The 21,038-nt window shown below is 37.8% G+C and overlaps 1 protein-coding gene across 1 annotated transcript in view; it reads left to right on the forward strand.

The window, feature by feature from the left end:
- Positions 1 to 21,038, forward strand: part of ADAM10 (ADAM metallopeptidase domain 10) — a 42,443-nt gene that overhangs the window by 378 nt on the left and 21,027 nt on the right. Inside the window, exons 2-3 of the mRNA XM_033070819.2 lie at positions 8,084 to 8,234; positions 19,829 to 19,947. Coding sequence (XP_032926710.1) covers positions 8,084 to 8,234; positions 19,829 to 19,947 — 270 coding nt within the window. The remainder of the gene's footprint in view (positions 1 to 8,083; positions 8,235 to 19,828; positions 19,948 to 21,038) is intronic.

A 21,038-nucleotide genomic window follows, 5' to 3' on the forward strand; every position in this document is an offset into this window, starting at 1 on the left:
CTCCAGCGCTCGGGGCCGGGGGCGGCGGGCCCCGCTCTCCGGGGCGCCAGGGCCGCGGCTGGGCCCCGGCCGGGCTCCCCTTTCCGCCCGCCGCTTCAGCCCGCCCGGGCCTCTCCTCCGCCGCCGGGGTCGGCCTGGCGCCCCGCGCCTTCCCCGGGACTTTCCCCGCCGAGGTCCGGGTCAGTTCCCTCGGCTCTTCTTCCCCCTCGGGTCCTTCTCTCCGCGCTCGGCTGTGCTTGTTTTCCCCTCCCGACTCCGCTTCCGTCCCTCAGGACTTCCCGCCCGGTCCTGGTGGCCGCTTCCCGGCTCCCTTCCCTCGCCCTCGCGGCCACTTCCCTCTCCCCGAAACCAGGAGGGACGGGCAGGTGGAAAGTTCAGCTTAAGGAAATAAAAGACGGGCCCGAGTTCTTCCCGAAGTGTGACCGAGACTTCCAGGAGGGTCTCCCCTCTCCCAGGCCGGGGCAAAACTCGCTTGTGTTTATGGGGACGTGTAACTGTATTGGCTCCCGTTAGGAATTGTTTCTCGGCATTAGGAACTGAGCAGTTTCTCCACTGCGCCTGGTAATGTTTAATTGGTCAAGTCATGGCAGGGAAAATAGTTTCGACTTTGTACAGAAAAATGGTTTCAGGAAGGGTGGATTTGGGAGGGTGTTTCTAGAGAACTGTGGGTGGAACAACTGATAAACACTTATTTCCTCTATTGCATTTGGCACCTTTCTGATTTATCTGGGCTCGGCATCTGGGTGCATCAATATGTAGGTTTATTAACAAAGAAACTGGCGTTAAATGCTGGTCTTTCACACATTCTCAAAGTAACATCAAACTATGGGAAACTTCAGTAGGTTGTACCTCTGGCTAAGATAAAAAGCAGGGTGATGTGCATGGTCAGAAGCCATCCCGTTATTTATATGATTAGCAGTGGGACACACAAAAGAATTTAGGTTTTTCTTTGTAAACTTTTGTAAGCTATCGAGATATTTCAGACTTAATTGTTGGCATGCTTTCAAGGCCTCTTTGTTTTCTGAACTAAATGGTGCTGGCACAGAACTAACTCAAAATAATTCGTTAACCAGTTGTGAGGATTGTTTTCCCTGTTTAATTCCAGGCAGGCAGTTGTCCCGTAAAAATCGTAGTAAACATGTAAAGTGCAGTCCTCTGGATATATGTAAGAAAGTTCACGAAATGTATTTCAGAAATTCCTGTTGTTTTTTTCCTTTGAGAGAAGAATGGGTACCTTCAACGTTTCTGGGCACTAGGAAGCACACCTCGCTAGCAGAAGTGTGTGTCTTTGGTGTGTAGCAGTGCAGGTAAATCTTTAAGAAAGATTAATAATGCTGGATAGAAATCTAGTGATAATGCCAATTCACATCTCTAAAATATCCAATAGAACCTTTTTGGTAAAAGTCTTAATGTAATTATGAAAGATTTGCCACAGTTGTATGTGAAATTAAAAACTGGCCTTTTAGTTTTAGGAAAGTTTATTTTACTTGTGTTCATATTTCTAGAGTTTCTTATATATCATAAATGTTTTTATTTATTGAAAAATAGATTTCTTGATTTGTGTTTTTCCTTTTAGACCGGCATTAATAGCTGTGTAGAAAGGGCAAGTTTATGATTCTTAAAGAAGTTACTATGAGAGAAGTGCAAACTGCAAAGAACTGAAAAGAACCCAACAATTTACATTTCATTTATGTGCAGTGCATCTGGCCTCATTAATTTTACACAGATCTTGAAGCTAAGTTGCACTTATCTGTAAAGTTGACTGGTTTTAAGCCACATGGCTATTAAATAGTAATATTTTTTGAAATTTCATTAATCTACACTTTAAAAATAATTAGGAATTTGTATGTTGGATCTAAGACTGGGGTATTTTTGCAGGACACCCGAGTTTGAACTCTCAGAATTATGCAAGGCTTTGTGCCTGTGTACTGTGCAGGCACTCTATGTACTCTATTGTAATAGTCTTTATATATTTATATATAAAAGTATAGAATAACAGAACCAACTGTACCATTAGCTCACAGCTAAGTGTGAATCATAAAATCAACTTTTAAAATATGATACAGCATAATTTGGATGGTTTATTTGAGAAGGTTTAGTGAAATCTTTTGTTTTGTTTAAAAATTTATTTTCTGTTTTAGTGTGTTGTTCTTAAAATTATGTGAAGGGAATAAATTAAAAGCAATCATTAGTGCTGCTGCACTGGTGAAATGTACTGCAGTGTCTGTCTTGAGCTGCTTCACAGCTTTTGGTAGGTTATGTCTGTGTGGTTAAAGCAGACACATTATTAGAAGTTTGGCCTAATATGTCCAGAAGCATTCTTGATCAGGTTCTGGTATTAGATCACTGCTAGTGTTCCCTTCTGCTTTCTTTACTTCCACTGCATCTGCCTCCATAAAATCGGTGGTCCAGCAGGTCAGTTTGAGTACTGTTTAAATAGTATAAGAGAGAAAAGCCGCACCATTTATTTTGTTTTCTTTTTGATAGTCATTAAGGAAAGTTAGAATTAGCTTCTGATATATGGTGTCTGCTTGAGATCGAATATATGTACCTTGATGTTGTGTTTCTAAGAATTCTTTTTTAAAAAGTGAATCTCAGCATTTTCCCCAACACCCCTGGAACTGCTTGTCTTAAGGGATCTGTTCACTCACTGGTGCTGTCATGAATTTGATGTGTGTGAAGTGCTACTTAAGTTGGGTAATATTATTGGCAGCTTTTTGTAGCGTGCTTTGATGCATGTGATGAAGATGCATGCAGGTATATTAATCAGTACTTAATTATCCATACATAATGATGCTCATAGAGGAATGGAAATAACCAATTTAACCTCTCCTTTTACCTAAGGGTCATGAAAAAAAAAAGGGAACAGGCAATAGTAAACAAAAAGAACTGTTGAGGCCTCTAACAAGCTTGGATTTAACAAGAATGGCCATGCTTTGGCTAGGCTGATCAAATGCATTGCATATCTATGATACGTAGTTTGTTGTCAGTGGTATGACCTGCTCTTTTTATGTTGCTAGGACTTTCAAATTGTATCTTGGTGTCTTGTGCTGCTGGATATTGAACTGCCTATTTCCCAGTGAGCATGGGAGAAATTCTGCTTTTTTCTGAACACATGGGGGAGTTGTGGGAAGGCATTTATGAGCTATCAGCATCTGAGTGATTTAGTTGTGTTCTTACTATAAATTGAGAGGAACAGTAGCCTTCAGAAATATGGCAGCACTCAGCCTTCAGCATTTATTTGAAGTTTAAAACAAAAACATTATGGTTAGGATAGTGTCTAGTCAAGACAGCTGTCAGATGGTTGTTTCAGAAATGTCTGTAGTAATTAAAAATAAATAAATCCAGGTGTTAAGATGGTTGCTTTGAAATACTGTTGTCCCAAAGCCTCAAACTGCAGTTTGTTTATACTTTTAAGAGATCCAAAGGTTCATTTTTGCAGTATGGCAGAGCCACTGTACTCAGTTACTGCTGTCTGGTGGTCCTGTCCTCCCACCTCTCCTCCTGGCATGAGAAGTCAATCCAAAGGAAAAAAATTAATCAGTTCCTGCCAGATGTGTAACTAGCTTTATTGTGCAAACCCAGGCCTGATGGGGAAGAAGAACTGGGACTTTCACAGGGTGGAGAGGAAGAGGGTCAATAAAAAGCAGACATCTGCTTGCACTGCTGTTGCCGTACTGTCTGACCATGCCCTAAATTGAAGATTCAGTGAAGGGAAATGATCCTGACTTGACTTCTTGATTACATGTTTTTCTTTCACCCAAAACTCACTTGACCAGAAGAGAGAGAATATTTTTTCAGCTGAACCTAGTGCCAGTGCAAGGGAAGAATGGGAACAGAGTAGATGTAAAAGGGCAGTGAGGCCTGCCCTTTTCCTGGCAGTTTTGAAACAACAGCCTGAATAAATTCTTCGGAGAAGTCCAAGTCAGGAGGTATATGGTACAATTTCTGGCTTGCTAAATCTGAATGCAGTGTACATTGTTCAGTGTCCCATGTAAAGAGAGCTTTTTTGTAAAATAGATAAACTATGTTGAGAACAACTTGAAGCAAAAGTTGCTTTGATTATCTTAATTAAAATGATATTAATAATTCTCTTACAAGATGTTTATCACATGTTGGCATTTTAAATCTGCAAATTAGTGATGATGCTTGCAGTAATAAGACTTGTCTGGTGAGTTAGCTTGGCTTCTGAACAATTTCTGATACTCTGTCAAGTTGTATTCTGTGCTTTTTTTCACCCCACTAACAAATTTGAGTTGTGCTTGAGGTATTTGCATTTGTCATGCAAGTCTTCATCTGAGTGGTTTTATGCAAACTTCATCTTTTCGAACAGTACATGCTTGATTTATCCTCTTATGGGAAGTTAAATGTTATTCTCTTTTACAATGATGTGTATAAAATTAATAGATATTTTTATTTACATGGGTAAACTTTCAGTACTGTTTATTACTAGTAATTTTTTTTCTGCATAGAGCTAGCTTCCATAAAAATTTCCTTCCAGAATCTTCACAGACACAGACACTGAGATTAGTCTGACCAGCTGTAATTCTCCGGGCCCTCCTCCTTGAAGATGGGGATGACATTTGCCAGGAACTCCCCTCTATAATAGTAACTTTTCAGAAGGGTGATAGAAGCCTTGAAATGGTGTCAGCCAGACCCTTCAACACTTCTGGCTGCATCCTGTCTGGTCCCGTGGACTTCTGCATATCCAGGTGGCTGAAGTGTTCCCTTGCTGCTTTCATCTGCTGCAGGTGCTGCTTCTCTCCTGCACACTGGGGAGGGTTTGTCTTGGGGGAAGTTCTTTGTGGTTTTCTCTGGGGAATTCACCAACCAGGGAATCATTTAGCATGTACCCCAACAACTGTTACATGTGTTTGCTCACCTTGTACCAGGAAGCTTACAGATTAAAATCACATGGATGATCCAATTTAGCCTTTGCATGAGGCTGGTTTGAAGGTGAGAGTACAATGCCTCAGACTCCACACCTGTCCAGTGGGATTTGTTTGTTCACAACAACAACTGTAGATACTTCACAGCTCTCTAGGGATCCTGAAGAGTTGTGTATCTGCACACACAAAACATCTTTCACAGGGACTGGCACACTGAGACACTTGCCTAAATGCTCTGCTGGTTCTGTTTAAAGTCCTTCCCCCCGTGAGAGTAAAGCTTCATTCCTGCAGGGAATTTGTCATAGGAAATGCCACATCTAGTTTAGCGAGTCTTTGGAAGACTATACTGTCAAGTTCAAAAGCCATCCGTTTGTCACTCTCTGATGTCTGTATCCTGAAGGGCTTCTGTCTCCTAGCTTAGTGTTTAGATGAAGTGTAATGTTGTTTTATTCCACCAGATTGCCTGGAAAGGCATCACGCTGTCTCTGTTTTGTTGATGGCAGCATGACACATGGAATTTATAGGGCGGTTCCCATAAACTGCATTTAGGTGTTCATAGTTCAGTGTTTCTTACTGTGGGCTTCCTGATTGTATCCTTCATTGAGAAGATCTTTGTCTTGCAATCTTTGTTAAAAAGACCCAAACCCCTAGTTTTTCAAATACAGAAAATAACGGCAGTAGTTCGTAACAGAGATTGGGATCTGGTCTGTGCTATCATAATGATTTCTTGGGGTGTGCCACTTCCAGATCCTGTGGTAGACTTCTTCCTTTTTGATGCAGCCTTCTAATTACAGAAACTGGAACCAGCTGTTCTACCTGCCTCATGTACCTCAGTTTTCTTTCCAGTTTAATGAACTTTTGCCTCAGAATCCTCTACAGATTCTTGTGTTACCAAGGTTGAACTACTAATTAAGCTACCTCTGTGAAGATAATCCCTTTTGATAGGTAGTTGGTTTGATTAGTAGTGTGATCAGTTGCAGACTTTGAACACTGAAGCAATGTTGATGTTATAGATGCTTCTGAAAGTGAAAGTGTTCATTTTGAAGCCTTAAGTTCCTTTTTGGAGCAACCATAATGCTCTAGGTAGTGTGCAGCTGCTCTGCTTAAGCAAGAAGAGAGCAGCAGGAGTGTTTGTGTTGAGTGTTTGCTATGAGAATACTTAAAACATAAGGAGTCCTTTAAGTTTTGGAGAGAGGGAAAAGAAAATGTTGATTCCCTGTGTGATCATACCAAGTGTATGAATTTTTTTTTGAAGGATCTTTGTTAAAACCCTCTCTGTTTTTCCTTAGCAGAGAGAACAGTTATAAAACTTCTAATGTCAGTAGTCTTTTGCTGACTTGTCACAGTAGTTAGCACTTAAAAACTATTCTTTGTGACTCAGTGAAATGCTGTCTCTCATCTTTTCACGTGGTCATGAGACCTGGATTGAGTGCCAAGTGTTATTGGATCTTCAGTAGGTTGTCACACTTCAAAACTTTTTTTCTGAGTGCCTGAAGCTGTTTAAAGTGTGTCCTGCAATACTGAGAAGAAAAATGGCCTGTAACAATTTGAGGAGCTTGTTATTAGAAGCTTCCTTCCACACAAAATGTGAAGATGCTTCTGAAGCACAGCAGTTTGTGCATTCTGCAGTGTACTTGCTCTCTAGTTTTGATCAAGTTTCTAAAGTGATTTATTAATATTATATTCTACATTCAGGTTCATTTAACAATTAAAACTGTTAGTTTTTTAGCCTGTATCAGTTAATTTTGAAGCTTGTTTTCTTTAATGTTGGCACTTCTGGGTCATATACCTGGAATTGGAAAGCATGTATCTGTAGTCAGGTGCATGTTTATTGTGCACAGTCACAGGCCATTTGGTTTGGTTTATAGAAGTTCTTGGGTTATAGGAGGTGTTATGGTTCCTTTTGGAGGGATTATGTTGGAAGTGATGAAAGAAACAACAGACACAGACAACATCCTGTATCCTCAAAACTCCTGCTGGTTACTGAAACTTTGTAATGCTCCTGTGTCTTATTGGGATTAGAATTAATGTAGACTTTCTTGAACTGCACATTTTAAACATTTTAAGATGTTTAAGATGCTTTCCTCTCTGGAAAGCTGGATGAGAATGGACATGTATTTTGAGGCTGAGAGTGAAGCAATTAGAGTGAAGTTTTGTTATTGGACTGTATTTGCAGTTAACAATGAAGAGTCAACATTAGCACAAGCCTGCAGTACTGTGAGGAAATTTAAATGTGATTTCTCTGCAGTATAGCATTAATTGAATTTTAAACAGATACAGCAATATCATCTTGTGCACATGGCTGCTAAGTGCAAGCAATGCATTTGAAAGTACTAGTTTACTTCATCTTTTTAGATATCTGGAGAAAAATACCACATGTAGTCACTGAGAACTCACATTTAGGTTGGTTTGAAGTTAAATTGATTATGAGATACTAATTTTTCTTCTTGCATAATTTAGAGTTCTTCTGGTTTTCTCCACAGTTGTATTTTGGGTTTTTTTGGTGATTAGTGTCTCTTCCTCCATCAGGATAGGAGGGTCAAAATCTTGGCCATTTTTTGCCATGAACTCATATTAACATGAATCATAAATATTACCCTATAAGGAATTATGTAAAATAGACCAAACTGAATCTCTGTTTCTGGAGATACATTTTAATAAAATTTTTCCATGTGGTAGAACATTCCATGTGATACAAAATGTGTTGCTAGGTGGCATGATTTGCTCTTAATTTCCCTGGATATTTCACATGTAAAATACAAACATTCTGAGCAGATGCTGTGGTGTCATGACTGCACAGTGAAGTTGGAAGCACAACTTCAGGGAACCTGAAGAAAGATATTCAACTGTTGCACTTCTTGTTTTGAATCAGGAATGCCTTTCTGAAACATTTCTGAAGCATTCCTGTTGACAGTGATGTAGTTTGCATTGTAGGGTAGTTTTGGAGTAAATGAACTATACTTGTTTTGATTGAAATTCAAGTGGAAGATGCTTTCCATCTGATGCACTTGTAGCTGCAGGTTGTGTGTCCTGTCTGTGGGACTGGAGTAGAACGAATCTGACATGTACAAAAGAGAAAAATAAGTTAAAACTAATATAATGTGGAATTTGGGTCCTTGTTACCAACTGCTTTGCACCACAGGTCTGCCATGCCTGGTGGTATGTTTGCAACCTTACTTGTCTCTGTTTTTCAGGCCAGTATGGAAATCCTCTAAATAAGTATATTAGACACTATGAAGGACTGTCCTACGATGTGGATTTGTTACACCAAAAACACCAGCGTGCCAAAAGAGCAGTGTCACATGAAGAGCAGTTCTTGCGCCTAGATTTCCATGCTCATGGAAGGTCAGTGATATTTGCTTTTAGTATTTTATTCATGTGTTTTAATTGTAGTGAAATGTAAAGGATTAAATACAACTACTGAAGTAACATTAGCTAAAATATACTACATTGCACTGGTCAGTTTCTATGAAGTATTTTCTCCTATCCAGTTTAGTTATGAAATTGTTACTTGCAAGCAGTTCTTCAAACATCTGATGGTAACTATTAATCCACTTTGAAGTTTAAATAATGGAATCCTACTTGGAACAGAATGGTAGTTGATTCTGAGTTCATAATGCAGTTTTCTGTTGAATATATTTTTGTTTGGCTTTTTCTTTGTAGTTTTGGGGTTTTTTTTTCAAGAATTGTGCTTATCTACCTGAGGAGATTTAATTGAGAAAAAGTGACATTTCAAATTGCATGTGAAACTACAAAATATGCCAAAAAGCATTCTGTTTTGTGTGTACTGGTGTTATCTGCTTTTTTGTGCTATTGTGAAATTTAGAAATTTCACATGGGGAAAGATGATTGCTGTTACAAGACATGTTTTGCCTGGTATTTAACATACAAGAGCCAGTACTAAAGTTAGATATTCAGTGTGACCAATAATTTGTAGGTTTTCACTTAGGAAGATTTTGTTGTAATTTGAAATTGCCTGCTTTTTGTATAATCCAGGAGAAATAGGAAGAAAGTTAAAATATTTGTGTCTGTATCTTAGTTTCTATGACTCCCTTTTTTGCAGCACCACTCTCTTAATGTATTTCAGGAATATGCAATGCTCTTGTTTTTCTTCTTATTTCAGTTACAGTTTGAGTATTTAGAACTTGATAAATAATTGTTAGCCATATGTAGAAACAAAAGAAGTTTTACAGAAAAAATGTAAACCTGGGTCTCCTGAATCTGTTTGGGATATTGTTTTCTGAGTAAGTGTTTTGTTTTTGTGCCAGCTTGTAATTTCTTCAGGGAATATTGTTCCTGGATGTTTGTGATGTAATGACTGAATTTCAGTGCATGAGCCCAGAAGGTCAGCATTAGGGCTGTATTTCTAAATGCCATAGAAGTACAACCCAAATCCTGAATTTGAAGTCCAGACCTTAAAACCATGTTTTCAAGCATGATTTTCAGTCCAAGGAATTTTATTGTTTAAAGAATCATAGTGCTGCTGTCTCTGCTGTAACTTCACTGGCAGTCTCTAGTTTTCCCTATTAAATTGCTCTAATAAACAGGACTGCAGAGTAGAATGCTTTAGAGGCTCCTCACAGTGTAAACCTTGCTACTTTTAAATCTCCAGCAAGGTTGCAAGACAGTGAAGTTAAGTTTGAGCCTAATGCTGCCACTTCTAAGCTGCAGGCTGGTGGGTAATTTAAGCTCACTGAATGTGCACTGCTGCAGAGAGAGCAGGCCTAACCACATTCCCAGCATCATCCTTGTGCTAATGCTGCTAGTGTTAAAGCCATGCAAGGAATAGCATCTGGGAACTAACCTGTCTCAAAATTACTTGGAAAAAAATATCAGTGAGACTTGAAGCAGTGATAGAAAAAGGACAATACCATTCTTTCTGGGAGCAGGCCACATTTCAGACCACTTGTCATCTTGTCATTGGTAAAATCCCATAATAATCTTCTGTAAGATAGAGCTGCTAACTTAGCCTCTGAGTTCTCTTTGTGGTGTGAGGGCAACTTAAAAATCGTTGTCCTGTAAAAATGGTAGTTGCATCTAGGATAATGAGATCTAAAAAAATTTCCTCTCTTATTTCACAGGGGAAGACCAGACTTTAGTCAGTCAGGTTTATAAATACTTTGATAGCAACTACTGTTACTCCTGAAGAAAAATGTTGGTGTTTATATGTGGAATTGATCATAAATCCCTATGGTTGAGGCACAAATCCATCATTAACTGAGGAGGCTGATTGGAAACTGACTGTAAGGTCAAACCAGTCCATAGTTTAGGATTTGGGAGTTTCCTGTGGCATCTAATGCTTCCTGCCAAAGAGAGGGTAGTTGACAGGATGTAAATTTAGTCCAAAGTTCCTGTTAATCAATTTGGATGTGTTCTTACAAAATATTTTCATTTTGCTTTAAATATGAATTAGGAAGCATCAAGTGAATTGGGTTTTACTTCACAGTCTGTTTATTTGCTTTGAAGGTGTGTTTGAGAAGCTGCATAAATAGGATTGGCTTTTTGCAGTTGCAGCTGGTTTATTGTGAATAACTAAGTGATTTATGTCATCACTGAGAACAAAAGTCAAACCTTTCTATCAATATTTGAGTTACTTTGTGTGAAGGTAGGAAATAAAGCTTTTGTGAAACACATGAACTATTTAGATATAGGCTGTGGACTTTTAGTGTGCTGTGGCATTTAAACACAAATAAACTTAAAGGCATTCAGACAATATGAGAGTTGAGATTCTGAAAACTTGATCTTTGTTGAATGGCCTCTTACCAAATGGTCCATAGGGTTCATCCAGGTGTCGTGGTTTATTGGCACACAACTGTCCAACTTGCATCCCCTTAACTTAATAAATATAGTAAACAGCTTCTACTTATGAGGACTGAAATGACAGTCTTGTATTTTGATTTGGATTCTGATTAAATGGCTGCATTTTGTAGCCAGGAAACAATGGAAAAACTGTCCTAATATTTACTACAGTTCTCTGCTGGCAGCAGCAAGTGAAGCTGGGCCACAGTGGTTCTCAGGCTGTATCTCTGTGACCAGTTGGAACTTCTAAACTTAATCCTTTGTGCCAAAGGAAGCACCTGCTGCTCACGTGGCCAGTCAAGATGAGAAAGTGACTGCTTATTTTTCAGTGAGGTTAATTGTTTTTTTTCTGTTCAGTGTAGAGGCAAATTTGATTTAAGAAAAAACAGTGCAGAACTAAGCAACAGTGGTGAGAGGGAGGATGCAGTACCAGCCTTTTCAGTGGCAGTGCTGACATATGCCAGATAAGCATTAATCAAACTTAGTTTCATTGTCCAGAAAATGGCTGGCAGTTACCAGTATTTTAGGACTCTGTAAGTAGCATCTGTTCTTTTCAGTAGGCTGTTTGGATTTAAGAACTGTATCTCACAGTACCCTTCTGTTGAAAAGGAAGAAATAAAAACACAATTTAAATATTACATATTTATACCAAGTTAAAACAGCCATTTAACTATGGGCTAATAGTTTAATAAAGAAATAGATACTGAAATGATGGAATTAAACCCAAAGGTACCTTTTTTCACACCTGACTCTGTAATTCTACAAATGAATGTATAATATGCCATCACTGAGAAATCTTCTCTGTTTAACTTTCTTCTGAAAGTTTGATGCCACACAATATACCACTTGGAATAGAAATTTTGAAAAATCTTTGTTGTTTGATAATATAAAATACAACTTGTTATGGTAAATGCAATGAACTAGACTGAACCAGCTGTACTATTCAATGCTGAAATACTTGGTAGGGCAATTAAAATTGCTGAAACTAAGCTACAGATCTTTATTAATTCTTTTTAATAATAAGCCATGTATTAGATTAATTGGCATTATTGCTTCCCCAGCAGTGCAAAATGTGCTTATTTCTGTAACACTTCAAATTGGAAAGAATATGAAGGTTTGAAATCATCCTGGTTGTGTATCAGAGCTCTTCCACCTGCCAGTTCATATTGAGTGTTCTAGTGTGAGTTAGTTTAAGGTGCCCTTTGAGTCCAGGAAAGGCTCACACAAAGTTAATGAATGCACAGTGTTAATACCAGGAACTTGGTTAATATAAAGCAGTTTATGAACCCACCCCCAGCCCTTCTCCCCAAAAATCAAAACAGAGCACAGAATCCCAAAATACATGGATTGATTCAAAGAACAACGATGCCTTGGCACTGGCTTGACATACAGTGAAGCATTTTAAATGGAGTAACTTCATTTTGCGTGTCAAGGTAATGTCAGTAGTGTCAAAGAGGAAGTTGGGACATCACTTAAACTGGCATTGGATTTTATACACAGTTTTCACCTGATCACAAAATGTACACTTGCATTTGTTCACTTATAGGACACAACTCTTCCCCTGCAGAGAAACTGGAAAGTTTTCTTCCCTTTTTTTAGTATGAATATTTGCAATATATTGATCATAGAATATCTTGACCTGAATTCCTATTCACTGTAGAATGTCAGAAATATGCTGAATACTTACTAGTGATTTTGAGGACAGAGCTGAAGAAACTTGGATGATGTCTGATACTCTAACTGTACTCCTTTGCCTAGTGAGAAAACTGGGAATTCCTGAGATGCTGATGCATTCAGAAGGGAAAAAAGTATGTCTATATTTAACTATTTTCAGTCAACTTTTTATTTAATACATTACTAGTAACTTGTGCTTTCTAATTCTTTGCTTGATCGTGTTAATTGTCCATCCACACCTACTTTCACTACTCCTAGATTAGTTGATGACTCTTGCTTGGGAAAGGTGCCCACACAACTTGAGTGAACAGCTGAATTTTCAAGTGGTACTTGAACACATGATAACACCTGCTTATTATTAAATTAAGGATTAATTTCTTTCAGATGTTTTACAGTTTAGCTACATTTTCTGTGACTTTACCTAAAATTTTACTTTTTGGGAGATACTGTAAGTTGTTCAGACATGTTTGTAGGAATGTATTGTCTGTACATGGTCCTTAGAGGAAAACTGTGGGCCACAACATTTCAGTTCTTAAGTCTGAGGGTTTTTAAAAATTTTTAATTCCTGATTCTGTCGTAATCTGTAATCCTTCATATTGCCCTCATTATTCAGAGCTGGTAAATGTGTTTAAACAAGATAATTGTTGGCCATATTTGAGTAGGTTATGAAAACAAAGGAGAATATCTGCAGAGAAATAATACTTGATAAGCTGTATTTTGAAAGTGGCTTTCTGAGCATGCTGCTGTGCTGAGATATACTGAAGTAACTGAGATAGTTTCTCTTGCATTGAAGAGGACTTGGTATTGTCAACTTAAGGTTTTCATTACACTAGATGTTCTTTTTATGGCATTTAAGTACTTTTTAAATTGTGCATACAGCACAGTGCTCAATTCATGAAATGGGTCTGCCTTCTGTTTACAGTGAGCCTGTCAGAACAAAAAGCAGATTCAGTATTAGTGGACTAATCTGAAAATATATGTTGTGTCTCTTTCAGTTCCATGTGCAGTTAAACACACCCTGAAACAGCTCAGCTTCTTAAGTAGGTTGGTTTAGCAGTCGTCAAATAGAACCTACTGGTGGGCTTTGTGAGACTTAGGATAATTATTTTCATGAATTTTACTAAGTGAATTTTTGCAAGATTCGCTTACTGCAACTCATTTTAGGCTGTCCTAAAGTTGAAAAGGAAAAAAAAAAAATTGATACCTTTAGTTCTTACTGCAGTCTTTTTAGCATTATTCATGGCTCTGTGGCAATTCTTCAGTCATTACCTATCTATTGTACTTTTTAAGTTATATACCTTGACAGATAACTTGTCAGACAAGATGCCTGTGAATCAGGTGTTACTTCCTACACCTGTTTTGTAAATAAAAAAAAAACCAAAGTGAAACCCACTCTATGCTGGTGCTTAAGTAAAGCAATTTTATCTTGTGTGATTTGGGAAGCAGAGTCCTAAGTTCTTACACATTTTTTGACTGAAATGAAGTTTAAAAATTCTAGAGGCTGATTCTGTGGGTTAAATGTTTTGCATTTTTTTTGAGTTTAAACACAGTGAGCTGGATTGTGTGTAGCCTTCAAGGCAAAAGGCATTTGATGTTTGACTTTAGGTTTTCCTGGGAGACACCTGATACAATGGTGTTGGACTGGTGGGACAGCCCAGCTGAGGTGCATCATTCCCACTGTACTGCTTAAATTGGTGTTAATTGTTTACAACTCTACTCCCTGGCCAGCAAACTTTAGTAGACATGGCCATGCTCTGAGAAAGTCATGTTCTTAAAGCAGAAAGCAATATCTTTACATGAATGTACCTAAACTATGTGCTCATATTATCAACTAGTGGATTTATCTTCTGTGTCTTTGCTTGTATAACTAAGAAAGCTTATTTCCTAACTGCTTTCATAGTTTGAATTCATGTGGTAACTTCACTTGTGCTTTTATTCTAGTACGTCTTTACCTGATTTCTGACTTTTGGTATCTTGCTTTTGTTAGAACATAGCATTGCATATAAATAGTCAACTTTATGTAAATACAAATGGGAAGGTTATTTTTGCTAAACAGGAAACCAGGTAGTTGACTCTGTACTGAACTTCCTGAAGAAGTTTTACTGAAAGCGAATAAAAGTCAGCCTTGGGTAAAGACTGTTCTGCCTTTAAAATCTGTATCCTTCCTCTTCAGGACAGAGAGATACTTTCTTGGAGTGTAAATTTTAGCCAACATGCAGCTTCTTGTAATCCTACTTGGATGGTTTCTTTTAGCTGAGCTGGCTTGTTTGCAGCTGTGCATATCAGGAGTAATCAGTGGCAAACGCTTTGGAATGAAGGCTGCATCCTCATTGTGGTGTTCTAGAATACCAAGTTTTACAAGTCTGACTTCTAAAGGTCGGGAAAGACATCTGAATAACCACAAGTGTCACCCTAGAGGTGTTAATGGAAAAACGAACCTAAGTTGCAAGCATTCTAACTGGGATGTCTGAGGAGATTGGGATTTACATAAATACTTACTAGGGAGTGATTCGGTGTGCATCTAGGTGGATCAAAGAAAGAGTGATAAACCTGGACACCCTATCATGTGCTGCTTCAAAGATAAGTTTTCTTTAGTGTAAGTAGCAGGACCGTGGGAATTATCAGTTAAATGATAAAGTATGTTGAGTGCGTTTAATAGTAAGCTAAAGCAATGAAAAAAAATCTTTAAGTGTGATGGTTCTGTACAATTGTGGGTAGTATAAATCCAGTATTAGGTTGTTAAGCTGCCTTCTATTTACTGTAGTTCAGAGCTGGAATGAGTCTGAGAATCTTCTGGAAACCGAGTAGATTATGGGATGGTTCTTGGAACCACTTAGAAAGAAGAGCTCAAGTTATTATCCCTGTCCATTTATAGACCCACCCCCCTTCCATTTTTCCAAGAAGAGAGTCTTTGAGTTCTTAGGTAGGAAAAGTAAGGATAAATGACTTGCACCTAAAGCAGAACAGTATTTTCTAGTTGCTGACTTGTGAGGCTGGTGGAGCCATGGCTGTGAGGATTTTTCTGGTTCCTACTGGGGAGAAAAGACTGTGAACCTAAAAACGGACTCTCCTTGTACTGAAGTCGTATTGCATACTGCTACCAACTCATTCCCTTGTTTCCTTTCCTCAGCCACTTCTTTCAGCTGTGGAGTAACTCCTCCATCTCCTTTTTCCCCCTTTCTCTTTTTTCCACAATCTCCTCTCGTCACTTAAGGGTTCTGTGAGCCTGTCACCAGTTACAGCAATTTGACTGAGGAAAGGCAGAAAAGGGAGAGCACCAAGTGCCCTTTTTGTATGCCAGATAACAGCTTTTTTTGCTAGTTTTGTGAAAGTCTGCAGACTGGGTACCAGTGACCCAGTATATTGGACATTGCATTGTGGTAGAATCACTGTTCTTAGAAGGTAACTCATATTAAAAAGAAACAGAATAAGAGATTGGACATTAACTCTTGCCTGTAAGCCTTTATGTATCCTTTTCCAAATATCGTCAGTATATAAATATGGCTTGGTTTTTTTTCTTTCAAGTATTTCCTCTGATTAGAATGTAGGAGCAAGGTGACTTGAACCCATAGGAAAGTACTGGGTCTTAGCTAAGTGTGGTGCTCTCCACTATAACTTTTCTTTAATTATGACTGATTTGCTGTACTACTTGCAAATTGGACATGGTCTCCTTGAGGTAAGCTAAAGAGAAATAAAAATCTACCTCTTGATAGTCTTTTGGGTATTGCCATTAATATATGATGTACTTTATTATGAAAGCTTATGAAAGATTATGTAATTTAATGTGTGTATAGATGTAAAAGTTTTATCAAAATTCTGGGTACAACCAAATGGGCAACTATACAATAACTAAGTAGTGTTCTCCTACCATATCAGTTTTCAGATCTGTGGAAGGCAGAAGCAATAACAAATAAGCAAAGGTCAAAACTTAGTCTTAATTGATTTAATTCTATTCTAGAGATCACTACTGCTGGGAAGTGTCTTCTGTGAGATGGAAAGTATGTAAATAGAAGAGGCATTATTTTTCTGAAATTAGTTAATCTTCTGCCTGGTGTGTAACTAGGCTAAGGAATAACTTAGTTTGCTCTGAACTTGGTGCATGCTATAGAAATTGTAATTATCAAAAGGCTTATTTGAAGCTTCTTGTTTCTTCCAATGTAGCTAGTTTAGAAACCATATTCAGAAATTATATAGACAGATCTGTTTAACTTCCCTGTAGTCTCAGAAGAATCATGAAGTTACTGGATTTAAGCCAGGGTAGAATTTATGTTTGAAATTTAGTGCTATGCTAAAGTTGTTAATTATTGAAAGTAGAGATTAATAGATGGTTGTTTACTCCTCCACCCTCCCCAATCCCTCTCCTCCCCACAGTCCCAAGTTGTTTCTTCCTTCCTTTGGTGGGGAAGAAGTAAAGGAATGTTTGTCAGTTTTTATTTTTCGTTGTTAAGAAGGTGAGCAGTCCAGACAGATAATCCTGTTCTCATCAAGCGTGTTTGAATGACTAAGAAAAGACCTGTTTAAAAATAGCTGAGAGATGATCAGGTTTTCTAATAGTTTACCTAAGTTAAGAAATCAAATAGAGAATTGTTAGTGTAAAGCACAGCTGAGGGTTTTTTTTGTATTTGAACTAGTTCTCTAATCCTGCAAATAGAGCTAATCTATTAAAAGGTGGATAATCAGCAACCTGGGTTAGAATCTGTAGTGTTCATTATGTACCAATGTGGAAAGCAAGGAGAGGGTGAAAATTCAAGGAGAGTAGATAGAAGCCTCCTAAATTTTAAACTGGTGAAACTTTCAATTTGCTACAAACTTCTTACAGTCTATTTTGAAGTGACATACAGGTCATGTTGATGGAAGGGTATCCCACAGAAAGAACAACCATTCCCAGCTTCATTAAACTCCACTGAGCCCCTCTTTCCCCCCTATAAGTGAGTCCTGGAGTGTTGGATGTGTAGGCAAACTCGAGGCTGGCCCTAAAGTGTGGTTAGAGGGCCACCAAGGGTAGCCCATGACTACACCAGGACTGGCCTGCTGGTTTGTAAGGGTGAGAGCAGCAGCTGAGGATACCCTGGGTGGCTTCACAAATCAGGCCTAGGGCTCATCCATCCATGGTCTTGGGGTTACACTGAGCTAAGCTTGGTAAATTCTCAGCTTCAGGTTGAGAGAAGGCCCTGGGTTTTTTCCCCCCACTCTGCTGGTATAGGTGGGAGTTAATCAGGAGTCTGCATTCATTCTCTTGCACTGTGTACTGAAAAGCCATACAAAATTGCTGATGCAGCTGAGTGTTAGTGACAACTTCTTCTCGGTTTTGTTTGAAACATACATGAATACAACTAGAAAAATGTAATTTTAAAGAAATTGTGTGTATGCTTCTGAAAGAAAAGTGCTATATAGAGTGAGACTTTTTCCCTAAAGAACTTTCTTTTATGAGGAAAAGTAAGAAGTCTTCTACCAAATACTAGAGAAGAGAGGACAGATTCTGGGATCTCTTGCCTTTTAAATGCAGTTCAAATGCACTGAGAGTCTGATCTACCCTTGAGTGGGACAACTCAGTCACATAGAAAGGTCAAACTAAAATGGAGCTCAAATCTGTAACACTCTGAGCAGTGTATTACATCCAAAGTGGGTATAACTTTTTCAAGTACTTAAATGAGGCTTATCATATTCTCATTACTGTTGGTCTTAATTTCTTTCTACCTGTTTACTTTTAACTTCTGCCCAGGAGAGCCACATAAAGTGACTTCAAGTCTCCACACTGCCCACCACCCCACCCTCAAAAAATTTGTTGGGTAATCTTGTAGCATTCAGTCCTACCATGTGTCCCTTGGTTCCTATTATTTCCTCTTCCTCATGAACTTCTGGGTTTCCAAGGGACTGTTGTGGCAGAGGTAGTAAAAAGATGAACTTGAAGAACAGTAATTCTTATTTCTCGGTGCTGCCAGTGTCTGGATGCACAGTGAACTGTTCCTTCCTTTGTAACAGGAGGATCTTCCTCATATAATAAATCTTTACTGGAGCTGTGGTAGGAGCACTCCTGGGCTTGGTACAAAGCCTGAGTGTCAGGGAATTGCTGAAGTTTAATGTTCCCCATCTACCAGCCACATCTCAGTGTTTCATAACCTTATAGGAGATACCTGTGACACACTGCCACAGGAGAGTACTTGCTTTGAAGCTTTCTTAACACTGTGGCAATAATAATAAATATGGTTTGATTGTGAAATGCTGTTTGCATTACAGAATAGTCAACATGAGTCACTACAGCCCTTCCCAGGTTGTAAGTGTAGGCATGGCTTTGTTTTTTTTTTACATTGAAGTTTGCATCTTAATGTTTCAAAATACTTATAACTCTGTTGTCGTATTTAACATGTGGGTGGAGACTGCAGATACACTTTGTGTATGCTTCAACTCATTAATAAAATGTAACTAGGTTTAATCAACGTTGTGGTATGGCTCTTAATTGCCTTGGTTATTTCGTTGGTAGCATACTTGGATACAAACTTTCACTGTGAAGGTCAGCTCTTGTGGTCAGGGTTTTTAGATGAAGACTAACCCAGATGTACTGGATTTACCAGAGTTACTTTTTGTGTAACAAATTGGTGACAGAACTATAGTATTCCTTCAGTTTCATCATTGTGCCGAGAAGGAAAAATATAGGAAGAAAGTGGCTAAAATTGGAATGACTGAAGTGTCAACAATTTCATGATCTGTATTTGCACAAATATTTTTGTGCAAATTTAAGGGAATACCAAATGAAATTCTGAAGCCAGGTAATGGTTGTCGCAGGTATGAATTTGTATAATGTCAGGTAATTTAAAACACCTCTGTTTGTTGCTTGCTTGAATGAAATTCCTGTTGTCATACAAGCAAGCTGTTTCATATGAAGATAGGCAGTAGGATTTGCATTAAAGTACATAATGTTGCAACTGAACCCAATCATTTAATGAGAGCTCTTTACATAGTAACTACCAGTTTGAGTATTTTTACTAGATGTTGTTGCCCATCTTATTTTTGAATTTCAGTTGAAGCACTGATGAACTCACCTACATTTCATTTAAGTTATTTAAATCTTAAGTGTCATGAATGAAAGTAAAATAAGTGGAAGCTGTTTTTATCTGTTCTGCTTCACAGTAAAATAGTTACATTTTCCCTAAGCTACTCGAGTGTCTTCTGAAGGACTGGGAACAAGTGTATAGTCCAAGTCAGCATTTTAGAATTATGTGTTTAATTCTAATGTGTTTTCTGGCTTAAATCTTGTAAATTTAGCTACTTATATCAAAAGCATCTAAAGAATCTTGCTTAAAAATCCTTCCAGGTTTTGTCTAATTCTTGTACAGTAAAAACATTTTCTACAGATAAATTTTACAAGGTCTGCAAATTGTACAAAAATGTTATTTTGAAGTACTTTATTTAGTGCTTTTGTAGCTGAAGCTCAAGGCCAATTTACTATCTTGTTTTATTCATTTTAGACAATTCAACCTTCGAATGAAGAGAGATACATCTCTTTTTAGTGATGACTTTAAAGTGGAAATGTCGAACCAAGTAATTGATTATGATACCTCCCATATTTACACTGGACACATTTATGGTAAGTGAATGGATGAAAGTGCAGCAATTTTAAACAGGAATTTTCTAATAGTACATGGAGAAAATTAGTATCTGTATGATTAGATTATTGATAAACTCTAATAATGCATCTAACACATTTAAACTCTTATCTGCTTTTACATGAGTCACACTTAAGTGAGTATTTTATCTAATAATTTTCATATACATTAAACTTGAATTAAAAATCTGTTTATAAACATACACTTCATAGAAGCCTGATGCATTTAAAAAAAGTTAAATGCTTTGAAGGAAAAAGAAATCAGGTGCCATTCTTAGTTTAAAGGAATAAAAGGAACATGGAGTTACCATCATTAAGGGTAATGTACCTAATTGTAGTAAATGCAAAAGATTAAATTGATTAAAAATGAAGAATTGCAGAATTAAAAGCAGATGGAAAGAAGAAATGGACTAAGATTAACTTTACCCCTCTTTATACTGTTTGGTTCTCATGAAAGTTTCTAAACCATGTTCTGCACTTTTGAAATGAGCATTTTCAATTTGGGAAAGTAATAAACACAGGGCTTCACATGCTTCTAGGCAGACAAATTTACCGGTTATTTTGGGTAGGTCAGAAGCCTTTTTGATGGTGTAGTTCTGGACTTTCCTCAATGGAGGAGTATATAAACATTGTTTTAGCAGAGTAATCTTTCATCCTTTATGTGGGAAGGGCTGTTGGAATGCTCCATGCTGTAGCAACCAGTGATTAAACTTTGTGAGTTGTACTTTTCCTGATTGTGACTGTTTCAAGTACAAATTCACTTTATGCCAGGTTTAAACCTATCTACAGTTTTAAGAGGATTATGCTTGAAGAGGAAATGGATGTCTTGAATATAAGGAAGTCTTTCTATGAAAGCTTCCAAAGTTCTGCTCTGATTTTATTATTTCTAATTGTATGAATGGATGTGTGAGGACAGGATTTGACTGTAGAGTTACATGCTGTGTATGTACCAGCTTTAAAATATAGAGTTGAATTCCTCATTACATGCTTTTTAAACATTTCATTTATGCACCTGATTGGGAAGCTGCTGAACTTAGTGACTGGGATTTTGCTGTAACTGTTTGTCTTACTGA

Source organism: Catharus ustulatus, chromosome 12 (genome assembly GCF_009819885.2).
Source record: "Catharus ustulatus isolate bCatUst1 chromosome 12, bCatUst1.pri.v2, whole genome shotgun sequence".
NCBI lineage: Eukaryota > Metazoa > Chordata > Aves > Passeriformes > Turdidae > Catharus > Catharus ustulatus.